At 43.5% G+C, this 23760-nt stretch overlaps 2 protein-coding genes across 4 annotated transcripts; both read left to right on the plus strand.

Moving 5' to 3' along the window:
• Positions 1–1569: 1569 nt before the first annotated feature.
• On the plus strand, positions 1570–4989 carry ripply1 (ripply transcriptional repressor 1). The gene is given in 4 exon segments (NM_001141327.3): positions 1570–1823; positions 2200–2275; positions 3521–3609; positions 3992–4989. Coding segments are annotated over 4 exon segments (465 nt in total). The 5' UTR covers positions 1570–1731; the 3' UTR covers positions 4200–4989.
• Positions 4990–7997: 3008 nt separating this feature from the next.
• prrg3 (proline rich and Gla domain 3) lies at positions 7998–23219 on the plus strand. 3 transcript variants are annotated; one of them, XM_014195725.2, is made up of 4 exons: positions 7998–8267; positions 9473–9518; positions 14510–14670; positions 19937–23219. In XM_014195725.2, exons 2-4 carry the CDS (start codon positions 9509–9511, stop codon positions 20510–20512), a joined length of 747 nt encoding a protein of 248 aa, XP_014051200.1. In that variant the 5' UTR covers positions 7998–8267; positions 9473–9508; the 3' UTR covers positions 20513–23219. The 3 variants fall into 3 exon arrangements, with proteins under 3 accessions (XP_014051200.1, XP_014051201.1, XP_014051199.1); XM_014195726.2 differs by having other exon boundaries at positions 8004–8567; XM_014195724.2 differs by lacking the exons at positions 7998–8267; positions 9473–9518 and having other exon boundaries at positions 14147–14670.
• The last annotated feature ends 541 nt before the right edge of the window (positions 23220–23760 follow it).

Here is a 23760-nt window from a genome sequence, read left to right on the forward strand (position 1 = left end):
TAGAGCCAAAAATCTCAAATTTGGACTCATCAGACCAAAGGACAGATTTCTACCGGTCTAATGTCCATTGCTCATGTTTCTTGGCCCAAGCATGTCTCCTATTATTATTGGTGTCCTTTAGTAGTGGTTTCTTTGTAGCAATTCGGTCATGAAGACCTGATTCACGCAGTCTCCTCTGAACAGTTGATGTTGAGATGTGACTGTTCTTTGAATTCTGTGAAGCATTTATTTGGGCTGCAATCTGTGATGCAGTTAACTTTAATGAACTTATCCTCTGCAGCAGAGGTAACTCTGGGTATTCGTTTCCTGTGGCAGTCCTCATGAGAGCTAGTTTCATCATAGCGCTTGATGGTTTTTGCGACTGCACTTGAAGAAACGTTCAATATTCCTGATTTGCTGACCTTCATGTCTTAAAGTAATGATGGACGGTCATTTCTCTTTGCTTATTTGAGCTGTTCTTGTCATAATATGGACTTTTACCAAATAGGGCTATATTCTGTATACCACCCCTACCTTGTCATAACACAACTGATTGGCTCAAATGCATTAAGTCGGAAAGCAATTCCACAAATGTACTTTAACAAGGCACACCTGTTAATGCATTCCAGGTGACTACCCCATGAAGCTGGTTGAGAGAATGTCAAGAGTGTGCAAAGCTGTCATCAAGGCAAAGTGTGGATACTTTGAAGAATCTCAAATATAAAATATATTTTGATTTGTTTAACACGTTTTTGGTTACTACATGATTCCATATGTGTTATTTCATGGTTTTGATGTCTTCACTATTGTTCTACAATGTGGAAAATAGTAAAAAAATAAAGAAAAACCCTGGAATGAATAGGTGTGTCCAAGTGTTTGACTGGTACTGTATATAAATAAACTACAGGCTCTGTCATATCAGAGTCCATGTCCATTTGAAACTGTGTGGTGTTGTTGATGTCCTTCAAGACAAGTGTTTGATAATTATAAACTGTAGATTATCCTGATAACAGATTAGTTGTAAACTAAACATTGTTGACGACCTCTGCCTATGTGATTTAGGCTACAGGGATTTAGCTAATATAGACTAAATATAGTTTCAGATTAAAAGTAATAATACCAAAACTAAGACTACATAAGAATGCGGTATATGAGTCCATTGGGAATTCACATATTTCGCCTGCTCTGTCCATTGGTGTTAGAATTGTCTCTGCTTGGCGGGCCTATCGTTCTTTACCCAATTCGATGGTTGCTCAAACTCTGTTCTTCGTTAATTGGTAAACAATAGGATGACTCCCCCTTATTTGTCCCCCGCTGTCTTTCTCACAGATGGTGTCTCTCTTTCCTCCTCTGTGTTTTTCCAATAACCCTGCCGTAACAGATTTCTCACCCTCTCGCTGCGGGCCACTGTTTGGACAACTGGAGAACTCTTCACAACAAATTGCCCTGACCCCCAATCATTTGCCAGACAGGCTCGCTCCCACAGAGGTTTATCTCACCCACCTACCAATGGTCATTTGGCAGGTCAACTCCTCCCACACCCCCTCCAGATCTAGAGGTCTTTATAAACCGCGGGCGTTGTGGCCAATTGGACATCCTTCTATACTTCTCAGTGTAGCTGTTCCACGGGACAGAAGCGCACCAATAGTAGCTCGCCGCCTATTTAAGCTATAGCAGAGCAGATATCGCCGCGTTTACCGCAAAGGGAATATCGTTATTCAGTATAGTATTGAAGGGATACCAGCTACAGAAATGAGTACCGCATGTCTGATCGTCAAACAGACGCCCTTCGTTGTTGCTCCGCGCCCGGTAGGGATGGACACTCGTCCGCAGACAAATGACAGGTAAGCGCTCCAAATAAGATCACAGAATATTCCAGGAATTATATATAGCACTTTAGATGGTGATATAATGTAACAATAATGTCTTTATATAGTAAGTGTAGACCTATATTGACTCGTAAAATGTGCTTTATTATGGCACCACCCAATAGCCTTTTCAGTAATTTTCCAAAAGGAGTCTATTATTTTACATTGAATAATATTATTTTTATGTGGAGACAATAATATTATCTAACTTAAGCTTGTACAGTAGGGTGAATTCATACCAGCATGCACATGTAATTATTCAGAGCACGTTTTCCGTCCACATCCCTTAGTATGTTAATGATCTCTGTTTGATTGACACTACAACCATCCTGCACGGCCTTTCTCTCTGCAGTTATGATTCACTATGGAGACCTTGGCTCACGACCAAGGATATGCAAAGGGAATGCCAGAGAAGCAGACAGTCATGTGTAAGTTTATATTAGCCCTAATAATAAGCTTTTGTCTTTTCTGTTGTGTTGCAGTTCTTTATATTAGGTTTGTTCAATATGGGCTACTTAGCCCACCTCAAATGTAGGTCACCAGTTTTATATACAGGAAAATATGAAAGTCGAGAAAAGCAGTGAAAGTCTGGCATTTAATTTCACATAGAATGTAAGATAGTGCCTGTGTTTTTGTGTATAATGTTGATTGAAGCGAGAGAGAAGCTGCAGGATAGCATTTTAGGCAGTGTCCAGGGCCAGGCAGGAGACAGTCAGACAGTCCTGTAGAGGAATGGAGGGAGAGAGGGAGGGCAGTATTACCATTAGCAGCATTGTTGCATAGCAGAAGGTGTGAGTGCTTAGCTGTTTTCCTGTTACTGAGCCAATCAACTGAGGCTCAGAGGGTGAGAAGGCAGGTCTGTTGCACCCTGACAGACTGACCTGCAGCACCATATGGCCCTACTGACTGTATGCATCCCAAATGGCACCCTATTCCCTATTTAGTGCATTTCTTTTGCCCTGGTCAGAAAGTAGTGCACTATATCAGAAATAGGGTGCCACTTGGGATGCAGCCTGGCTCTATCCTGAGCTGAGCTGGCCCCACACCGACACCGAAGGCAACAGCCAGAGAGTAGTGCCCTCCAGATATCCTACTAGCTTAGCACTTTCCTGCTGTTTGCCGGAAAAACACTAAACTGGACACCTCAGGGAGGGTTGTCATGATAGAGCGAGAGGGAGAGAGAAGTTCAGGTACTTCACACACAGCAAACACCTCTTGTGACTTCCCTAGTTTGGCACCCAACTCCAACTGGCAGTACCTTGTGTGGTGTGGTTGGTGCTTGTGTTGGTGTTGGTGTTGGTTTTGCTAGGACAGGAGGTCAGGTCAATATAGGTGTGTCTGTCTGGCAGTATGGTGAACTAATGCAGGACAGGAGGAGGTCTAGGTGGTGGTTATGATAGCAGGGCATTTGGTGTTTGTGGATTTGTGTGTCTGTCTGGCAGTATGGTGAACTAATGCAGGACAGGAGGTCTAGGTGGTGGTTATGATAGCAGGGCATTTGGTGTTTGTGGATTTGTGTGTCTGTCTGGCAGTATGGTGAACTAATGCAGGACAGGAGGAGGTCTAAGTGGTAGTTATGATAGCAGGGCATTTGGTGTTTGTGGATTTGTGTTTTGACAGGACAGTGCGGTAGATAAACACCTAATTCTCTCTCTCTCTCTGTGTATTTACAGCCTTACTCCAGACCTACAGACTCCACCCCTGCAGTTCCAGGTCTCTTCCCATTCAATGGGAAGTCCCAGTCCTTCCAGCACCCTGTCAGGTCAGTACCAAGTCCCAATAGGCAACACTCCTGCTCCAAAACAGTTTTAATGTGTCGATACAAATAATATATCTGTATCATTTAGGGCCAAATTATAATTTGAGATATATATGTTATTAATATCTCATTCTCACCACAGCATGATTTGTCTGCAATTGTTTTTCTGATTTATTTAAAGTCAAGAATTGCATTTGCGGATCTGAAGTTAGTATTTGGCCTTTAGTACATGTCTGTTTTCAGTCTGAAGCTATTCCCAGGGGTCGGTGTGTTAACATTTCTTTCTTCCTTCTACCACTTCTGTCTACTTGTGTGTTTTAATTCTCAGACTAATGGGAAAGGTATCAGCTTTGTTAACGTTTCTTTATTCTTCCCACCACCACAGACTTTTCTGGCCCAAGTCCAAGTCGTTTGACTACCTGTACAGCGACGGAGAGGCTCTCCTGAGGAACTTCCCTGTCCAGGCCACCATCAGCTTCTACGAGGAGTCAGACAGCGAGAATGACGAGGAGGACGAGGAGTGGGAAGAAGAAATGTACAGCGAGGAAAAGGAGTACCTCAAGCATCAGTCCCACTACACCAGCTACAACTGAAGTCTAGAGGGTTTCCAATTGGAAAAAATTGAACATTAGATGGTGATATTCCATAATATCTCTTTGTGGTACAACAGAAAATGATGTCTGGCGAGACACCTCTGGTGAGACACCTGGAAGAACCTATGTAACTGGAGCTGTCTTCACAATCAGAATCCATTCTTATTCTATGAATGGAATAACCACTGTCAGTCAGAGTCATAGACTTGTCCTACAGGAGCACAGAACGATCCAACAAACCATTTATGTCACATATTCAGTAGTACACAGCATGCCGAGCACAGAGAAGGGATTGTATTGTCTTAAGTATTCTAGATTGTATATCTTACCTCCATGGAAGCAAAGAAACATAAGTTAAATGTGAATTGTGGAGCCTGTTTCAACTGGTATCTTGTATTGCCACTATGTTGGCATAGGCTCTGTCAAGCAAAGAGTTGCAAGTATTTCTGTAGCAAAACATAGTAATGGAAAGTTGCAAAAAGTAATGTATGCAGTCTTGCTCTAGTACCATATATTAGTCTTCCTTGGGGGGCAGTGGAATGTATGTTAGGGATTGTATAATACATACATTAAATCCCACATTGGGATAGTTTATCTCAGGGTCTGTACCTTGTTTGTGCATAAAAAAGTATCTATTTGCATTTTATTTACATATCTAATTTATGATGTACAATTGTATATAGATACATACAGTATATGTTTATATATTTCCTATTTTTCAACTTTTTTGTATATTGTCCATCGAAACACTGTCTAAACAACAGCTGTTAAAATAAAAACCTATTTTGGGAAAACCAGATTATTTCATCTTGTTATTTTCCTATTGATTACATGATCACAGAGAAAAACATTGTTTATGCTCAAAATGGCACCATAATCCCTTTATAGTGCACTACATTTGACCAGGGCTCATAGGGCTCTGTTCAAAAGTAGTCCACTATAGAATCGGGTGCCATTTGGAGCACACACATTATCACTGCAGGGCTGCTGTTGTTGTAACGGGGGATCAGATTCTACTCTCGGTTTTCACCTTGTTATCTCTCCTCTCCTATGATCTGTCTATATCTGCTAGTTCTCTGGGACTGGGAAGAGTGGAAGTTCACTACAGTCTCAGAAAAAAAGGGTTCTTCAGCTGTCCCCATAAGATAACCCTTTTTGGTTCCAGGACGAACCCTTTATAAAACCCTTTCCAAAGAGGATTCAACATGGAACCCAACATAGTTCTACCTGGAACCAAAAAGGGTTATCTTATGTAGACAGCTGAAGAACCGTTTTGGAACCCTTTTGTCTAAGAGTGTTGTACACTATATAGGGAATAGGGTGTCATTTGGGACACATACTCTTCAGTGTCTCAGGCCGAGGTTGAACTGGTGGAAAGCAGAGAGAGGGCATCCAGGGTTGTGGTCAGAGATTAGGCTCTCTGGGGTCACAGTTCACCGGACACCTCTGCTGTTGTCAGTTTTACCACTTAAGGCCTGACCTGTCACATGACAACCCCTAGCCTCGTCGAAAACAAGGTTTGCCTAATCGGAAAGCCTGGTGAAGTATATGGCAGAAAGAAGCTACAAAGGGGTGGAAACCAGTGACGCCTTGCAACATGTCAAACCAATCAAATGCATTGCTTGGCAGAGCTCAAAACGTGCTCACTACACTGAAAATTAAGCTTCTTAAATGGTTCTTCCTCAGCTCTTAAGTGTGAGGTTCTTGACATGGCATCTATGGTTCTTCAGAATTCTTAAAGGTTCTTGAAATGTATGTAATCCTGCAGATGTGTCCCTTTCACAGCATATAGCAAATTGGCCAGTGTTAACTAGTGTTGATTTTACCATGTAACATTTCAAGTGTTGATTCAGGAGGTAAATTAAGACTGTAAAGAGTTCAATTAACATTCTGTGGTGTAAAATAATCAAAGTCTTGGTGTTAATAACCAGAGTTGAACCAAAACCACGCCCATCATTATCAGTATTTCTCAGCACGCTCTGTTGCAGGTTGATTTTTAGAATAGTTTGTTTCAATATATATGTTTTTGCATGTGCATTGATTGATTAATTAATTAATCTTATACTACTCAAATATAAATAACATACATTTTTCTAAACTATTCCAATCTGTTACCTGGATTTATTGCACCCGTTACTAAAATAGTTGTTCCAGTTTAGATACTCTCATATCTTAGCCCTGGCAGTCATTCTGAATGCAGGTTGCAGGTGAATAAAAATTCAAAATGTTGGATTTCCCCACTCAGGCTGGATTTCAATAGGAATTACACATCACTTTGCAAGAAGCATAATGTGCCTTTCAGGACCAATGTCGCCTGTAAACTATGATTTTTTTGAGGCCACTGTATAAAACTACAAACTAAAAAAAGAATGCCTTATAAACTATGTATTTCTTTAAATAATACAATTTGAATGCCATCATGGTGAGGACTACAATGATAAAAGTGAGTGAATCAAATAACCATGTCTGTCACTAGCAAACACAGTCATGGGTGGTACTGGTAACTCTAAAATTCACTCAAAAGGCACCCTGGGACATATGCAAATAAGGCTTAAAATCTTATAGCAGGGCTATTCAAATCTGGTCCTGGAGGGCCGAAACATTTCTGGTTTTGGATTTTTGTATGGTTCTTCAAAGAACCATCCCATTCATGGTTCTTCAGAGACCCTAAAATGGTTGCCCTATGGCATTGCTCTCAAGAACCTTATTTGGTTCCAACTTGCACCCTTACTTTTAAGAATGTAGATTAGTGCCGTAGGAGCAACAGTGTGTGAGGATGGCTGGGCGTCCCTTTTAGGGGCATGTGCGGGAGGGTTCTTGAAATGTAACATACAGGATTTAAAAATAAAAATAAAGCCGCTGGAAGCCAGTGGGCCATTCTAGCTGTTTCGGCTAATACAAAATTCATTTTTCGTAACATTTATTTCATACATTTTAGAATAAGGCTGTAATGTAACAAAATGTGGAAAAAGTCAAGTGGTCTGAGTACTTTCCGAATGCACTATATATAATGAAGGTAGACTAATACATTTTTTGAACAACATTTGTTATCATTTTCAGCATCATGCAAGACAAATTATTTTCTATTATTCATTAAACAATTATCATCTTGTCACCATCTCTTTTGAAGCCTACAGATGAGCTATAAAGGCCTATAACTAGTGCTGCGTTTTTACGTTCTGGACCGTTCAATTGAACGGAAACGGTGCTGTACTGAACGACCAGTTGAAAAACGGAGAGGGGTTGTGGGTTGGGGAACGCTGTCAGCATGGCCACTGTCCTTTAAATAAGTCACTCGTTGCTTCAAGCCACACCTCGACACACCCACCAAACGGGAGCAAACGTACCTCAAAGTTTGTTCAAGAACGTGCAACAACGTTTTGGGGAAACGTGTCGTTCAGTACAAACCGTTCCGCAACATAGTAAACGTAAAATCGAACTGAACGCACCTATAAAAAGCCAACTACGTGGAAAATGAAAGGGGGAATTCTGGGAGGTGAAGTATTTTGGTTTAAGGTGTGGTTTAGAGCAGGCTGCCGTGCATTCCAGAAGGATTTCATAAATACCCTGAACAAGGGTGAGAGCACGGATCAACAACAAAACATTGATTGGTTAAGCACACACATCATATTCTACCAGCCCCCACCACAAAACGAGTTAGATGAAGCTGGGGGCGCGTTTATTCAACAACTCCATCACCCGAATGTCTCCGTATTCATAGAGGGTTGTCTCCCAATTCCTAGGAGTCATTTCATTGGACAAGGCCGGGAATTCCTCTTCTGTCATTGCATGAGCGATATTTCGGTCACAGTGTGGTACTGTCTCATGTGGTGGGGTACTCACTTATTAGAAAGGTAAACGCTATTCCGAATCATTAGGACCCTAACCATACTTTTAACACACACCCTTACCCTAACCCTACAATTAACCGTAATCCTTACCAGTTAGTGTGAACCTCAATCAGATTTCACGTTCAATGGGGTGACGTCAGAGTTGTACATCCCACGGATCCCATATAGCAACACGGATGGATATTGAAAGCCATTTGCTGTAGCTGGAAAGTGGAAGGTAGGGTTTCTTCTTCGGTTCATTTCTAAACTAGTTATGTTATAGACGGACACTTATGAGGGACAGTGTTTAATTTGAGTAGGCTAGATAAAAACATATTTTATGATCAGAGATGTGTCGTATAATGGTAGAGAGAGAGAGAATGAGAGTTAAGCGACAGCCAGACAGTCAGCAATGGTCTGCCTTTCCAGAAAAATGACTGTAACTCAACAAGGGTCTTTATAAATATTTCATTTTATATTATGGCATCGAGAGCAGATGGATCCTTGGCTAAGGTCACGACAATCACACATTTTTCAGGTATTCTTTTTCCTTTAAAATGTCATTTTTTAGATTATTTACATTCTTGTTGAATATTATAATAGCATATTTTTCCCTTTAAGTGTAATTTCAAATAGGGCATGAAATTATTCTTAGGCCTTTCAAAATATATCCCCCCCTCATTTTACATGGTAGCCTACTATTTGAGATTGTGGATGTGCAAACTGAGGCCAGGGTATGCTTGTAAGGGCTTGCCTTGCAAGCATCTGTGTTGTTGGTCTACAGGAGGCTGGAGAGAGTTGATGTATAGGGCTCGTTTATCTGTATGGCAGATGGTTCGCGCGATCTATCGTGCGTGCTGCTTGCGCTCATATATCCCCGTTTTCTACAACAGATTACATTTTAATATTCCATTTCCACACGCGCCTCCTCGAAATGATTTAATTTTGTCAGCATCCAGGATGGGGGTGGGGGGTTACGTTGCCTCTCACGCGACTCCTAGGCTACAACATGGTGATCCATTTATAAAAGCATATACATCCCTATCATAGAGAGCATGTTCCTCCACCATGCATTATTGAAACTCGGTGTCTTTGCCAGAAATACATGTATGAACCATTTTATGGGTGGGCTACTGTATGACATCATGCCCAGCGCCCTGATTTAAGTAGAAATACTGCTGGACCCATCATGGATTGAAGAGGTGGAGGTGGGGGATGACATTCCTAAAAAGCAACTGTTCACAATCGCAAACATTTTATCATGAGGCATTTGCAACGTTATTATTTCTCAACACAATACTTCATGATTTTGTAAGGCATAGTAGTAGCCTGTTGTTATTTTATCATAAACATTGGGAAAAAGGCTGGATTTCTTATTGTATTTTATCAGGGTACACTGTGGTCTGACTTTGTGCTCCTCTTTCCTCTTCTCTCCTCCCACAGGTCAGAAAGTCTTGGTCTGAGTAGCAGGGTGGTAGGATGGCGGAAGGTAAGAACATAGCATGGCCTGCTCCTCTGGATCTCCTATCTGCTAATCTGTTCATTGTAACAACTGTATTATAACCTGTATCATAACAGTGTTAGAACTGTACTATAACTATACTAAAACAGTATTGCATTATTGTATACGTGGTTTGTATATGTACAGTGCAGTCAGAAAGTATTCAGACCCCTTGACCTTTTCCACATTTTGTTACGTTACAGCCTTGTTCTAAAATGGATTACATTTGGTTTTTTCCTCTTCAATCTACACACAATACCCCCTAATGATGAAGCAAAAACACGTCAACAGTGAAGAGGCGACTCCGGGATGCTGGCCTTCTAGGCAGAGTTGCAAAGAAAAAGCCATATCTCAGACTGGCCAATAAAAATAAAAGATTAAGATGGGAAAAAGAACACAGACACTGGACAGAGGAACTCTGTCTAGAAGGCCAGCATCCCAGAGTCGCCTCTTCACTGTTGACGTTGAGACTGGTGTTTTACGGATACTATTTAATGAAGCTGCCAGTTGAGGACTTGTGAGGCATCTGTTTCTCAAACTAGACACTCTAATGTACTTGTCCTCTTGCTCAGTTGTGCACCGGGGCTTCCCACTCCTCTTTCTATTCTGGTTAGAGCCAGTTTGTGCTGTTCTGTGAAGGGAGTAGTACACAGCGTTGTACCAGATCTTCAGTTTCTTGGCAATTTCTCGCATGGAACAGCCTTAATTTCTCAGAAAGAGAATAGACTGACAAGTTTCAGAAGAAAGTTCTTTGTTTCTGGCCATTTTGAGCCTGTAATCAAACCCATAAATGCTGATGCTCCAGATACTCAACTAGTCTAAAGAAGGCCAGTTTTATTGCTTATTTAATCAGAACAAAAGTTTTCAGCTGTGCTAACATAATTGCAAAAGGGTTCTCTAATGATCAATTAGCCTTTTAAAATGATAAACTTGGATTAGCTAACACAACGTGCCATTGGAAAAAAGGAGTGTTGGTTACTGATAATGGGCCTCTGTACACCTATGTAGATATTCCATAAAAAATCTGCCGTTTCCAGCAACAATAGTCATTTACAACATTAACAATGTCTACACTGTATTTCTGATCAATTTGATGTTATTTTAATGGACAAAAATGGGCTTTTCTTTCAAAAACAAGGACATTTCTAAGTGACCCCAAACTTTTGAACGGTAGTGTAAGTATTCAGTCCCTTTACTCAGTACTTTATTGAAGCATCTTTAGCAGCGATTACAGTCTCAAGTATTCTTGCGTATGAGCTACAAGCTGGGCACACCTGCATTTGGGGAGTTCCTCCCATTCTTCTCTGCAGATCCTCTCAAGCTCTGTCAGGTTGGATGGGGAGCGTCGCTGCACAGCTATTTTCAGGTCTCTCCAGAGATGTTCGATCGGGTTCATGACCGGGCTCTGGCTGGGCCACTCAAGGACATTCAGAGACTTGTCCTGAAGTCACTCTTGCGTTGTCTTGGCTGTGTGCTTAGGGTCGTTGACCTGTTGGAAGGTGAACCTTCACCCCAGTCTGAGGTCCTGAGCACTCTGGAGCAGGTTTTCATCAAGGATCTCTCTGTACTTTGCTCCGTTCATCTTTCCCTTGATCCTGACTAGTCTCCCAGTCCCTGCCGCGGAAAAACATCCCCACAGCATGATGCTGCCACCACCGTACTTCAGTATAGGGATGGTGCCAGGTTTCCTCCAGACGTGACACTTGGCATTCAGGCCAAAGAGTTTAATCTTGGTTTCATCAGATCAGAGAATCTTGTTTTTCATGGTCTGAGAGTCTTTAAGTGCCTTTTGGCAAACCAAGCAGGCTGTCATATGCCTTTTAGAGCTTCCGTCTGGCCACTCTACCATAAAGGCCTGATTGGTGGAGTGCTGCAGAGATGGTTGTCCTTCTGGAAGGTTCTCCCATCTCCACAGGGGAACTCTGGAGCTCTGTCAGAGTTGCCATCAGGTTGTTGGTCACCTCACTGACCAAGGCCCTTCTCCCCCGATTGCTCAGTTTGGACGGGCGGCCAGCTCTAGGAAGAGTCTTGGTGGTTCCAAACTTCTTCCATTAAAAAATTATAGAGGCCACTGTGTTCTTGGGCACCTTCAATACTGCAGACATTTTTTGGTACCCTTCCCCAGATCTGTGCCTAAACACAATCCTGTCTCGGGGCTCTAACATCATTCCTTTGACCTCATGGCTTGGTTTTTGCTCTGACATGCACTGTCAACTGTGGGACCTTATATAGACAGGTGTGTGCCTTTCCAAATCATGTCCAATCAATTTAATTTACCACCGGTGGACTCCAATCAAGTTGAAGAAACATCTCAAGGATGATCCAGGGAAACAGGATGCACTTGAGCTCTAGTTTGTGTCTCATAGCAAAGGGTCTGAAAACTTATGTAAATAAGGAATTTCTGTTTTTAATTTTTTTAACATTTGTAAAAATGTCTAAAAAAATCATTTTTTACTTTGTCATTATAGGGTATTGTGTGTAGATTGATGAGCATTTTTTTGTATTTAATCAATTTTAGATGAAGTATGTTACGTAACAAAATTTGGAAAATTGAAGGGGTCTGTGTCACGCCCTGACCAGGCGAACTCTTCTATTTTGGTCAGGGTGTGGCATTTCTATAGTTTATTTTCTATGTTTTTGGTATAGCCTTGCTTTGGGGCGTATTTCTATGTTGGGTTCTGTCGATTCCCAATCAGAGACAGCTGTCACTTGTTGCCTCTGATTGGGGAATCATATTTAAGTTCCTTTTCCCTCCACGATGTTTGTGGGTTGTTGTCTCTTTTTGTTGGAGCAGTAGTGATACGTTTATTCTCTGTTTTGACCGTGTTATTTCAGTCTGTAATAAATAACATGAGTTCGCTCCCAGCTGCGCCTTGGTCCACTTCTTCCTTCCTGCACGACGATCGTTACAGAACAACCCACCAAACCAGGACCAAGCAGCGGGAGGAAAAGGAGCGCAAGAGATGGGCTCGCGAGGGAAAGGAGTTCTGGACCTGGGAGGAGATCATGTCGGGGAAAGGACCCTGGCGGAAGGATTCCCAGGTCGAGGAGGTGATGCCAGCCGGTGGAAGGAGTCGCAGGCGGCGGTTGAGGAGGCCCGGAAGACACCCCCAAGACATTTTTTGGGGGGGGCTAATGGGGTGGTCCGGAAGGGCAGAGGAAGAGCCCAGACCACTGCTCTCGTGGGGGATAACGGCGAAGGAGGAGGCAGAGATGTGGCAGGTCCTGGAGGACCTGCGTAGGGACAGCGTGGAGGAAGAGCCTTGGGTGGCAGAGGTGCGCACGGTATCGCCAGTGCGCCTGCACAGCCCAGTGCGCTCTGTGCCAGCGCCCCACATTTGCCGGGCTAGGGGGAGTGTTCAGCGAGGACGTGTTGTGCCGGCTCAGCGCTCCTGGCCTCCGGTGCCCCTTCTCGGTCCGATGTATCCTGCGCCGAGGACGCGCACTGTGTCTCCGGTACGGCTGCACAGCCCAGTGCGTTCTGTGCCAGCGCTCCACACTTGCCAGGCTAAGGTGGGTGTTGAGCCAGAACGGGTGATGTCAGCTGTGCACTCCAGACCCCCAGTGCGCCTCTTCGGTTCAGGATATCCGGCGCCGCTTATGCGCACTGTGTCGCCGGTGTGTGGTCACAGTCCAGTCCGGCCCGTCCCTGCTCCCCGCACCAGGTTAGTGGTGCGTGTCCCCAGTCCTGTCCGGCCCATCCCTGCTCCCCGCACCAGGTTAGTGGTGCGCGTCCCCAGTCCAGTCCGGCCCGTCCCTGCTCCCCGCACCAAGCCAGTGGTGTGTGCCCCCAGTCCAGTCAGGCCCGTCCCTGCTCCCCGCACCAGGTTAGTGGTGCGTGTCCCCAGTCCTGTCCGGCCCGTCCCTGCTCCCCGCACCAGGTTAGTGGTGCGTGTCCACAGTCCTGTCCGGCCCATCCCGGCTCCCCGCACCAAGCCGGTGGTGCGTGTCCCCAGTCCAGTCCGGCCCGTCCCTGCTCCCCGCACCAGGTTGGTGGTGCGTGTCCCCAGGCCAGTCCGGCCCGTCCCTGCTCCCCCGCACCAGGTTGGTGGTGCGTGTCCCCGGTCCTGTCCGGCCCGTCCCTGTTCCCCGCACCAGGCCCACGGCGCGTGTCCACAGTCCGGCACGGCCTGTGTCCGGTCCACCGGTGACCAGTCCTGTTCCGGTCGGCGGCTCCGCTCCGGAGCCTGAGCATGCCGCTCCACCGTGGTCCAGTCCGGGCCAGAGGGGTAGGGCTAGGGTGGAGGCAGGGGAGAAACACGCCCGGGGCCAGAGCCTCCACCGAGGGTGAGGCGCCCACCCGGGTCCCCCCCCCCCTAATAGACTTTAGGTTGGTGCGCCGGGAGTACGCACCGTTGGAGGGGGGGTACTGTCACGCCCTGACCAGGTGAACTCTTCTATTTTGGTCAGGGTGTGGCATTTCTATAGTTTATTTTCTATGTTTTTGGTATAGCCTTGCTTTGGGGCGTATTTCTATGTTGGGTTCTGTCGATTCCCAATCAGAGACAGCTGTCACTAGTTGCCTCTGATTGGGGAATCATATTTAAGTTCCTTTTCCCCCCACGATGTTTGTGGGTTGTTGTCTCTTTTTGTTGGAGCAGTAGCGATACGTTTATTCTCTGTTTTGACCGTGTTATTTCAGTCTGTAATAAATAACATGAGTTCGCTCCCAGCTGCGCCTTGGTCCACTTCTTCCTTCCTGCACGACGATCGTTACAGTCTGAGTACTTTCCGAATGCATTGTATCAGTTGTATTCAACAGAATGTGTGAATAGATTAGAATAGATAACCAAGGTCAACCAGCCACAGGTCACCTTCTCGAAGATGCAGCTCTCCTCCACGCAGAGTGAGTGTGTGTGTTTGTGTGTGTGTTTGTGTCATGCTATTTCATGTTCTCCTTGCTGTGAGTCAGTTGCATTCCTAGATGGGAAGGATGCTCACAAACACACACGCTCACTCTCCAATCTTTCTCTCTGTAGCGTTCCTAGATGGGAAGGATGCTCACTCTCTCCTCAAGCGCTTCCCCCGAGCCAACAGTTTCCTGGAGGAGTTCAGACAGGGTAACATCGAACGGGAGTGTGTGGAGGAGAGCTGCAGCTTCGAGGAGGCCAATGAAGTGTTCGAGAACAAAGAGAGAACAGTAAATTATATCACACTCCTCTTTAGAAACACAGATGTATTGATTAGTGGGCTGAATCATTGAGTTCTGGTTATACATGTATGTGCCCATACAGTATGTGTGTTATAACACACGTCTCCTCTCATCCTCTTCCCCCTCACTCCTCACTTCTCTCCTCTTCTGTCCTCTCTACTCCTCTTCTACACCCCTCTTCTCCTCCCCTCTCCTTGCAGGTTGACGGTTATTGTAATGAATCTAATAATTACAGTTGAAGTCGGAAGTTTACATACACCTTAGCCAAATACATTTAAACTCAGTTTTTCACAATTCTTGACATTTAATCCTAGTAAAAATAATTTTGGCCCATTCTCCTGACAGAGCTGGTGTAACTGAGTCAGGTTTGTAGGCCTCCATGCTCGCATACGCTTTTTCAGTTCCGCCCACAAATTTTCTATGGGATTGAGGTCAGGGCTTTGTGATGGCCTCTCCAATACCTTGACTTGGTTGTCCTTAAGCCATTTTGCCACAACTTTGGAAGTATGGTTGGGGTCATTGTCCATTTGGAAGACCCATTTGCGACCAGGCTTTAACTTCCTGACTGATGTCTTGAGATGTTGTTTCAATATATCCACATAATTTTCCTACCTCATGATGCCATCTATTTTGTGAAGTGAACCAGTCCCTCCTGCAGCAAAGCACCCCCACAGCATGATGCTGCCACCACCGTGCTTCAAGGTTGGGATGGTGTTCTTCGGCTTGCAAGCCTCCCCCTTTTTCCTCCAAACATAAAGATGGTCATTATGGCCAAACAGTTCTGTTTTTGTTTCATCAGACCAGAGGATATTTCTCTAAAAAGTACGATCTTTGTCCCAATGTGCAGTTGCAAACCGTAGTCTGGCTTTTTTATGGGGGTTTTGGAGCAGTGGCTTCTTCATTGCAGAGCGGCCTTTCAGGTTATGTTGATATGGGACTTGTTTTACTGTGGATATAGATACTTTTGTACCTGTTTCCTCCAGCATCTTCACAAGGTCCTTTGCTGTTGTTCTGGGATTGATTTTCACTTTTCGCACCAAAGTGCGTTCATCTCTACGAGACAGAACGCGTCTCCTTCCTGAGCAGCATCGACGTCTGCGTGGTCCCATGGTGTTTATACTTGTGTACTATTGTTTGTACAGATGAACGTGGTACCTTCAGGCGTTTGGAGATTGCTCCCAAGGATGAACCAGACTTGTGGAGGCCTACAATGTTTTTTCTGAGGCCTTGGCTGATTTCTTTTGATTTTCCCATGATGTCAAGCAAAGAGGCACTGAGTTTGAAGGTAGGCCTTGAAATGCATCGACAGGTATAAATTATGTCAATTAGCCTATCAGAAGCTTCTAAAGCCATGACATAATTTTCTGGAATTGTTCAAGCTGTTTAAAGGCACAGTTAACTTCTGACCCACTGGAATTGTGATACAGTGAATTTTAAGTGAAATAATCTGTCTGTAAAGAATTGTTGGAAAAATGACTTGTGTCATGCACAAAGTAGATGTCCTAACCGACTTGCTAAAACTATAGTTTGTTCACAAGATATTTGTGGAGTGGTTGAAAAACGAGTTTTAATGACTCCAACCTAAGTGTATGTAAACTTCTGACTTCAACTGTATTATTACTTAACTGTTTCCACAGCCTTTCTTTAGCTTACTCAACTTTTTGGTCCAACTGTTAACTGATCAGATAATTATTATTACTTAACTGTTTCCACAGCCTTTCTTTAGTTTGCTCAACCTTTTGGTCCAACTGTTAACTGATCAGATAATTATTATTACTTACCGTAATTTCCGGACTATTGAGCGCACCTGAAACGAGTTTTAATGACTCCAACCTAAGTGTATGTAAACTTCTGACTTCAACTGTATTATTACTTAACTGTTTCCACAGCCTTTCTTTAGCTTACTCAACTTTTTGGTCCAACTGTTAACTGATCAGATAATTATTATTACTGAAAAAAAATATAAAAAAATATAAAAATATTTGGAACATAAATAAGCCGCACATGTCTATAAGCCGCAGGTGCCTACCGGTACATTGAAACAAATTAACTTTACACAGGCTTTAACGAAACACGGCTTGTAACAAAAATAAATAGGCTTTAACGAAACACGGCTTGTAACAAAAAATAAAACATTTGCAGTAAACAGTAGCCTACCAAGAAATTCATTGGTCACTATCTTCCTCCTCCTGTGCACTGAAACCACTGAAGTCATCTCCTTTCAAAAAAAATTGAAAGTGGGAAAAATCCATATATTAGCCGCGTCATTGTTTATTAAGCCGCGAGGTTCAAAGCGTGGGAAAAAAGTTGCGGCTTATAGTCCGGAAATTACGGTAACTGTTTCCACAGCCTTTCTTTAGTTTACTCAACTTTTTGGTCCAACTGTTACCTGATCAGATAATTATTATTACTTAACTGTTTCCACAGCCTTTCTTTAGTTTGCTCAACCTTTTGGTCCAACTGTTAACTGATCAGATAATTATTATTACTTACCGTAATTCCAGGACTATTGAGCGCACCTGAATATAAGCCGCACCCACTGAATTTAAAAAATATATATTATTTTGAACATAAATAAGCCGCACATGTCTATAAGCCGCAGGTGCCTACCGGTACATTGAAACAAATGAACTTTACACAGGCTTTAACGAAACACGGCTTGTAACAAAAATAAATAGGCTTTAACGAAACACGGCTTGTAACAAAAATAAATAGGCTTTAACGAAACACGGCTTGTAACAAAAAATATAACATTTGCAGTAAACAGTAGCCTACCAAGAAATTCATTGGTCACTATCTTCCTCCTCCTGTGCACTGAAACCACTGAAGTCATCTCCTTTCAAAAAAAATTGAAAGCGGAAGAAATCCATATATTAGCCGCGTCATTGTTTAAGCCGCGAGGTTCAAAGCGTGGGAAAAAAGTTGCGGTTTATAGTCCGGAAATTACGGTAACTGTTTCCACAGCCTTTCTTTAGTTTACTCAACTTTTTGGTCCAACTGTTAACTGATCAGATAATTATTATTACTTAACTGTTTCCACAGGCTTTCTTTAGTTTACTCAACTTTTTGGTCCAACTGTTAACTGATCAGATAATTATTGTTGGCCCAAACTTAACTCCAATACAGTACCAGCAGCGTATGTGATGAGTCAAAAGAGACTAGTGCAAAAAGGGTCAATGTAGATATTCCGGGTAGTTATTGGTTAACTATTTAACTAACAACCTATTGGTTCACAGCATTCCATTCTTCCAGCTACGCCACCATGTCTGTGTCAATAACTGATTTCACCTCTATATACCTCTTCGTACAGGACTTGTATAACTATAGAACATCGGTTATGTAATTATTAACCCAGGATGTCTGTTTTTCCAGTGGATGATTCAGACAGGACTTGTATAACTATAGAACATCGGTTATGTAATTATTAACCCAGGATGTCTGTTTTTCCAGTGGATGATTCAGACAGGACTGTATTACTATAGAACATCGGTTATGTAATTATTACCCCAGCATGTCTGTTTTTCCAGTGGATGATTCATACAGGACTAGTATAACTATAGAACATTGGTTATGTAATTATTACTCCAGCTTGTCTGTTTTTCCTGTGGATGATTCAGACAGGACTGTATTTCTATAGAACATCGGTTATGTAATTATTACCCCAGCATGTCTGTTTTTCCAGTGGATGATTCAGACAGGACTAGTATTACTATAGAACATCGGTTATGTAATTATTACCCCAGCATGTCTGTTTTTCCTGTGGATGATTCAGACAGGACTAGTATTACTATAGAACATTGGTTATGTAATTATTACCCCAGCATGTCTGTTTTTCCTGTGGATGATTCAGACAGGACTGTATTACTATAGAACATTGGTTATGTAATTATTACCCCAGCATGTCTGTTTTTCCTGTGGATGATTCAGACAGGACTGTATTACTATAGAACATTGGTTATGTAATTATTACCCCAGCATGTCTGTTTTTCCAGTTGATGATTCGTACGGGATTAGTTTGACCAAACTGCCCCTGTAATAATTTTTGTTCCTCATTCAAATTGACCGTTATGAAGTTGTGAAGATATTTCAAGTGTTTAGGGATTGCCTAGTATTGGCCTAATGGCCTTCAAGTTTGGAGAAAGACATCATGCATATCAATAAGAACCATGAACTGTAACCTATGCAGACATTTAAATACTTGACGTATTTGGCAATTTATCAATTAATTGGCACAATATCGTCCACTTCATCTTTTAAATGAGAAGTATGGCACCAGGAAAGTTGATATGTGACAAAGCTTATCAATCATTTGTAGGCTATGTGCATAGCACTTTGTTTTAAGCGTCAATTTGTTCCCATGTTTTTACCCAAACTGGGGGCAGCACCTGTTAAACTCTGTAATATCCATCAAAACACAGGGATGACGATTTGCACGGGCTAAGTATTATCAGAGGACCTGGGAGTTTGCCGAAAAACAGTAGGTTTTTAGGGCTGGGATAATAACCTTCCTGCCAAGTAAAAACTACTGACATGGCAGATTCGGATGGGACTAAAAATGACAGATGTGGTGGTTTGTGCTCGTGCACATAATTACATTACCCGAGTTCCCCAGTAAAACTTATCCCATCCCAATAGGGCTTTATGGTTATACTTTGCACTTAAAAGTAAATCTCAGAGCTAAGGTATACTTTTAAGTGCAACGTGTAGCCATACAGGTGAACTCAGTTATTGACACAGACATGGTGGTGTAGCAGGAAGATTGGAATGCTGTGAACCAATAGGTTGTCAGTTCCAATCCCAGGTGTAGACATGTTGGATATGAATTACTGTATAAATGATCATGTGCAATGTAATCATGTACTGTATCTGAACTATGTACATGTAAGTTTGAAGAAGTTGTATGTGAAAATCACTGTGTTTAACTAGTTCCACAACCTTTTTAGGTAAGATGTCCCAAAAATAATTTCTAGTTGAATTAACATGAGACACTTTGAGCAAACACATTTTAAGTTGACAGAATTTTTGGCAAATGTTATCACATTTTTTAAAGTTCAGGTAACACATTGACCAAACAGTTGAGTAAACAAAAAAAACACTTACTTAATAATATTTAGTTGAAACAATTTTGATTTTTTTTTTACAGTGTAGATGGGCCAGCTGCAAAGTCAAAATTGGCTATATCATAAAAATTCATGAAAACAGATATTCGCTTTTTGGTCTTAATAAATGCCAACTTACCTCTACTCTCCACCAGATGGAGTTCTGGAAGACTCGCAGTGTGTACACAGTGAGCAGCCACGAGCAGACCAGGGACGGCCATTCAGAAGGCCACCTCTACATGGTGGTTCCCCTGCTGGGCGTGGCTCTCCTCCTCCTCATCGCCCTCTTCCTCATCTGGAGGTGCCAGCTGCAGAAGGCCACACGGCGGCGGCCCGCCTACACCCAGAACCGCTACATGAACAACCGCAACACCCGCAGCCTGCCGCGTATCCTGGTCCACCGGGACACGCCGTCCCACTCCGAGACCCCCTTATCCAGGCCCACAGTGGTGGTGAGTGGGGTGGAGAGAGTAGTAGGAGGAGGAAGTGGAGGAGGGTCGCTGGTTTGCGCCGCAAACGTTCCCCAAGAACCCCATTCCCACCCTCAGAACACTCGCTCTGCCCTGTACGTCCAGGATCCGTCTGTGTCAGTAGCGTCGCGTCTCTCCGGTGCCACACCTCCTCCTTCCTACGAGGAGGTGACAGGACACCTGGAGAGCAGCAGCGACGAGGTGTCGGCGCCATACAGCGACCCTCCGCCGAAATATGAGGAGATCGTCAAAGAGAAGTAAGCAGAGGGAGGGAGAGAGGGATGGAGGGAGGCTGGGCCGGGGGCCATACTGTCAGATCCATCCCTCCCTCCATTGTCCTTGTCTCTGGTCTGAGGGGCTGGCAAACTGCTAGCTATCCGTGGGAAAGAATGCACTGTGGTATCTACTATCTTGGAGCACTTGTTGTATCTATCGCTGACTGACTACAGTACAAGGTTTGGAATGACGATGATCTGTCCTACACTGTGTTTTCTTCTTGAGTTATCTATCTTGCCAATGCCTGGGGTCTGGCGGTCTGTTTTGATTTTGTGTTGTTGTTATGCATCAGTGTTTCTCACTGTACTCTGAATGTGGTGGTCATTGTTTACTAGTGCGTATGACTGCAGTGAAGCGCTATATCCATAATAACTGTATATTTATACTGTATACTTTTCCACCTTTCTCTCATCACACCAGCTGTAGCTAGTCACTTGGCGAAAAACAATCCCTGCGTCTACACTGCCTGCCCTCCTAAACACTGAAGAAACTACACCTTTCCCGGACACCCTGAGGCACACCTTTAAATGTGCCAGCCATCCCAAATGGTGCCCTATTCCCTACATAGTGTACTACACAGGGCCATTTGGGATGTGGGTGTGAGAGGAATGGAACATTGCCAAGTCACCCTCCATCCCCTGAGAGGAAGAGACTACTGTGTAGATAAAGGAAGTGAGGAAGTTTCCAAGCCCTCAGTAGTACTTCTTCCTCTCCAGAGTTGTGCCGTAACTCATGATAAAGGAGAGTTGATTTGCCAAATGTGCACTGCTGATTATGTGTACTGCTTTCTGAACACACAAAATGAAAGGAAAAAGTATATTCTTTCATTTATTGAAAGTAGTATGGTTTAACAAACAGAAACAGTAGCCAGTGCTTGTGGACTATGGGACTATCTTATCATGAAGAGGATGCAGCCAGACACAGCGGATGAGTTGGGATCTTCAGTGTTTCTCCTCTTTGTCTGAATCCAACGTCAAGGCCGTCTTTCTCAACATACATCCTCTGGTCATGGAAGGGCCTTGAATTAAGAGCAAACGGATGCACTCCAAGTGTATGGTGGGAAGAACACGCATACTATCTCAAAATGTCAATCAGGTATTTGAGTTTTTGGCTAATTAGAAAATAATTGAATGACCCGATAATTAATTTCAGTCCTTTCTTAAGCTTACCAGTAAATATACTATCTTACACACGCACGCATGCACGCACGCACGCACGCACGCACGCGCACGCACACGCACACACACACACACACACACACACACACACACACACACACACACACACACACACACACACACACACACACACACACACACACACACACACACACACAGAGGAAGCACAATCAGTAGCTCTGACAACATTCCAGTCAACCCTCAGCCTATCCCTCTCAAAGCTGCAGAGTGAATTTTACAATGCTGGCTTCAGTACTGCTGTGCTAACTGTTTACAATTGCTACTTTTTAAAATCTTGTTTGAATAGATGCGTAAGAAGTCTCTAGACTAGTGAGCAATCCATGGTCGGGTACAGTACATCACCATCATGACGTGCTAGCTGAATGGAACAAATGCTCTTCTTCTCTTTAGTCTATTCTTGTTTTGTTGTTTGCCTTTTGACTGCTTTTTCACTTGTGGCTCGTTTCACTGGTGTTCAGACCTTGTTCAACCAGCCATCCACCAACCAGGACATGCAACAGAAGTAGTGTTTCAGAATCAGCTCAGGTTGCCAGCAGTAACAGTCTCTATGTTATATACTAATCACTGCCAATGGCTGGACCAAATGGGATCACAAGATAACTTGGACTTGTACTGCAATACCTGGAGTACCTGTTTTTTTACACAGGGGAGAGAGAAAAGGAACGACCAAGGGCAGAGAGAGAGAGAGATAGGGAGCGGGAGATGCCCTCTGGCCTGGCTGGGGCCTTATCCTCAAGGTTAGCAATGTTAGCGTCTGGCCTGGGCTTAGTCTGGTCTGCAGTTTTCGATCCTGGTGGAAGGGAACGAGGAAAGGGAAGGAGGGATGACAAAACACTAGGGCTACTGCAGGGAAGGGAAGGAGGGATGGACACAGGGCTACTGCAATGGTCCCTCCCTTTCTAGAGGAGCTAGATGCTGGCTGCTTCTGATAATGCGAGCACTGTCTGCTTCTGATGATGTGAGCACTGTCTGTCTGCTTCTGATGATGCAAGCACTGTCTGTCTGCTTTTGATGATGCGAGCATTGTCTGTTTCTGTCTGCTGATTTGCTCCTAGTGTCCCCGGGGTCTCAAGGCTCTTTAAACTGCCATCTATTCTACAGTTTGTGCTGATTCATATTCATGGAATGAACAGTGTGCGAGAGTGTGTGTGCGTGTATGTGTGTGTGCGCCTGTATTTGTGCCCAAACTCTCCTCACAAATTCACTTCACTAAAGAATGAAATACCCCCACAAAAACAATTGGTTATGTTCTTTACTATATCTATATATTCATGCATGTACATGTAAATATACAGTGCGTTCGGAAAGTATTCAGACCCCTTGACTTTTTCCACATTTTGTTATGTTACAGCCTTATTCTAAAATTGATTAAATACCGTTTTCCCCTAATCTACACACAATACCCCATAATGACATGTTTTTAGAATATTTAGCAAATGTATAACCCCGCCCCCCAAAAAAACATACCTTATTTACATGAGTATTCAGACCCTTTGCTATGAGAATCGAAATAGAGCTCAGGTCCATCCTGTTTCTATTGATCATCCTTGAGATGTTTCTACAACTTGTGGTAAATTCAATTGATTGGACATGATTTGGAAAGACACACACCTGTCTATAAAAGGTCCCACAGTTGACAGTGCAAGTCAGAGCAAAAATCAAGCCATGAGGTTGAAGGAATTGTCCGTAGAGCTCCGAGACAGGATTATGTCGAGGCACAGATTTGGGGAAGGGTACCAAAAAATGTCTTCAGCATTGAAGGTCCCAGAGAACACAGTGGTCTCCATCATTCTTAAATGGAAGAAGTTTGGAACCACCAAGACTTTTCCTAGAGCCGGCCGCCCAGCCAAATTGAGCAATCGGGGGAGAAGGGCCTTGGTCAGGGAGGGAGGTGACCAATAACCGAATGGTCACTCTGACAGAGCTCTAGAGTTCCCCTGTGGAGATGGGAGAACCTTCCAGAAGGACAACCATCTCTGCAGCACTCCCCCAATCAGGCCTTTATGGTAGAGTTGCCAGACGGAAGCCACTCCT

Source organism: Salmo salar, chromosome ssa04, assembly GCF_905237065.1.
Source record: "Salmo salar chromosome ssa04, Ssal_v3.1, whole genome shotgun sequence".
Taxonomy (NCBI): domain Eukaryota; kingdom Metazoa; phylum Chordata; class Actinopteri; order Salmoniformes; family Salmonidae; genus Salmo; species Salmo salar.

Coding starts and splice junctions, on each gene's coding strand:
- prrg3 (XM_014195724.2), top strand. CDS start 14,455: ATGGGAAGGATGCTCACAAACACACACGCTCACTCTCCAATCTTTCTC. Junction 14,671..19,936: donor TCGAGAACAAAGAGAGAACA/GTAAATTATATC, acceptor ACTCTCCACCAG/ATGGAGTTCTGGAAGACTCG.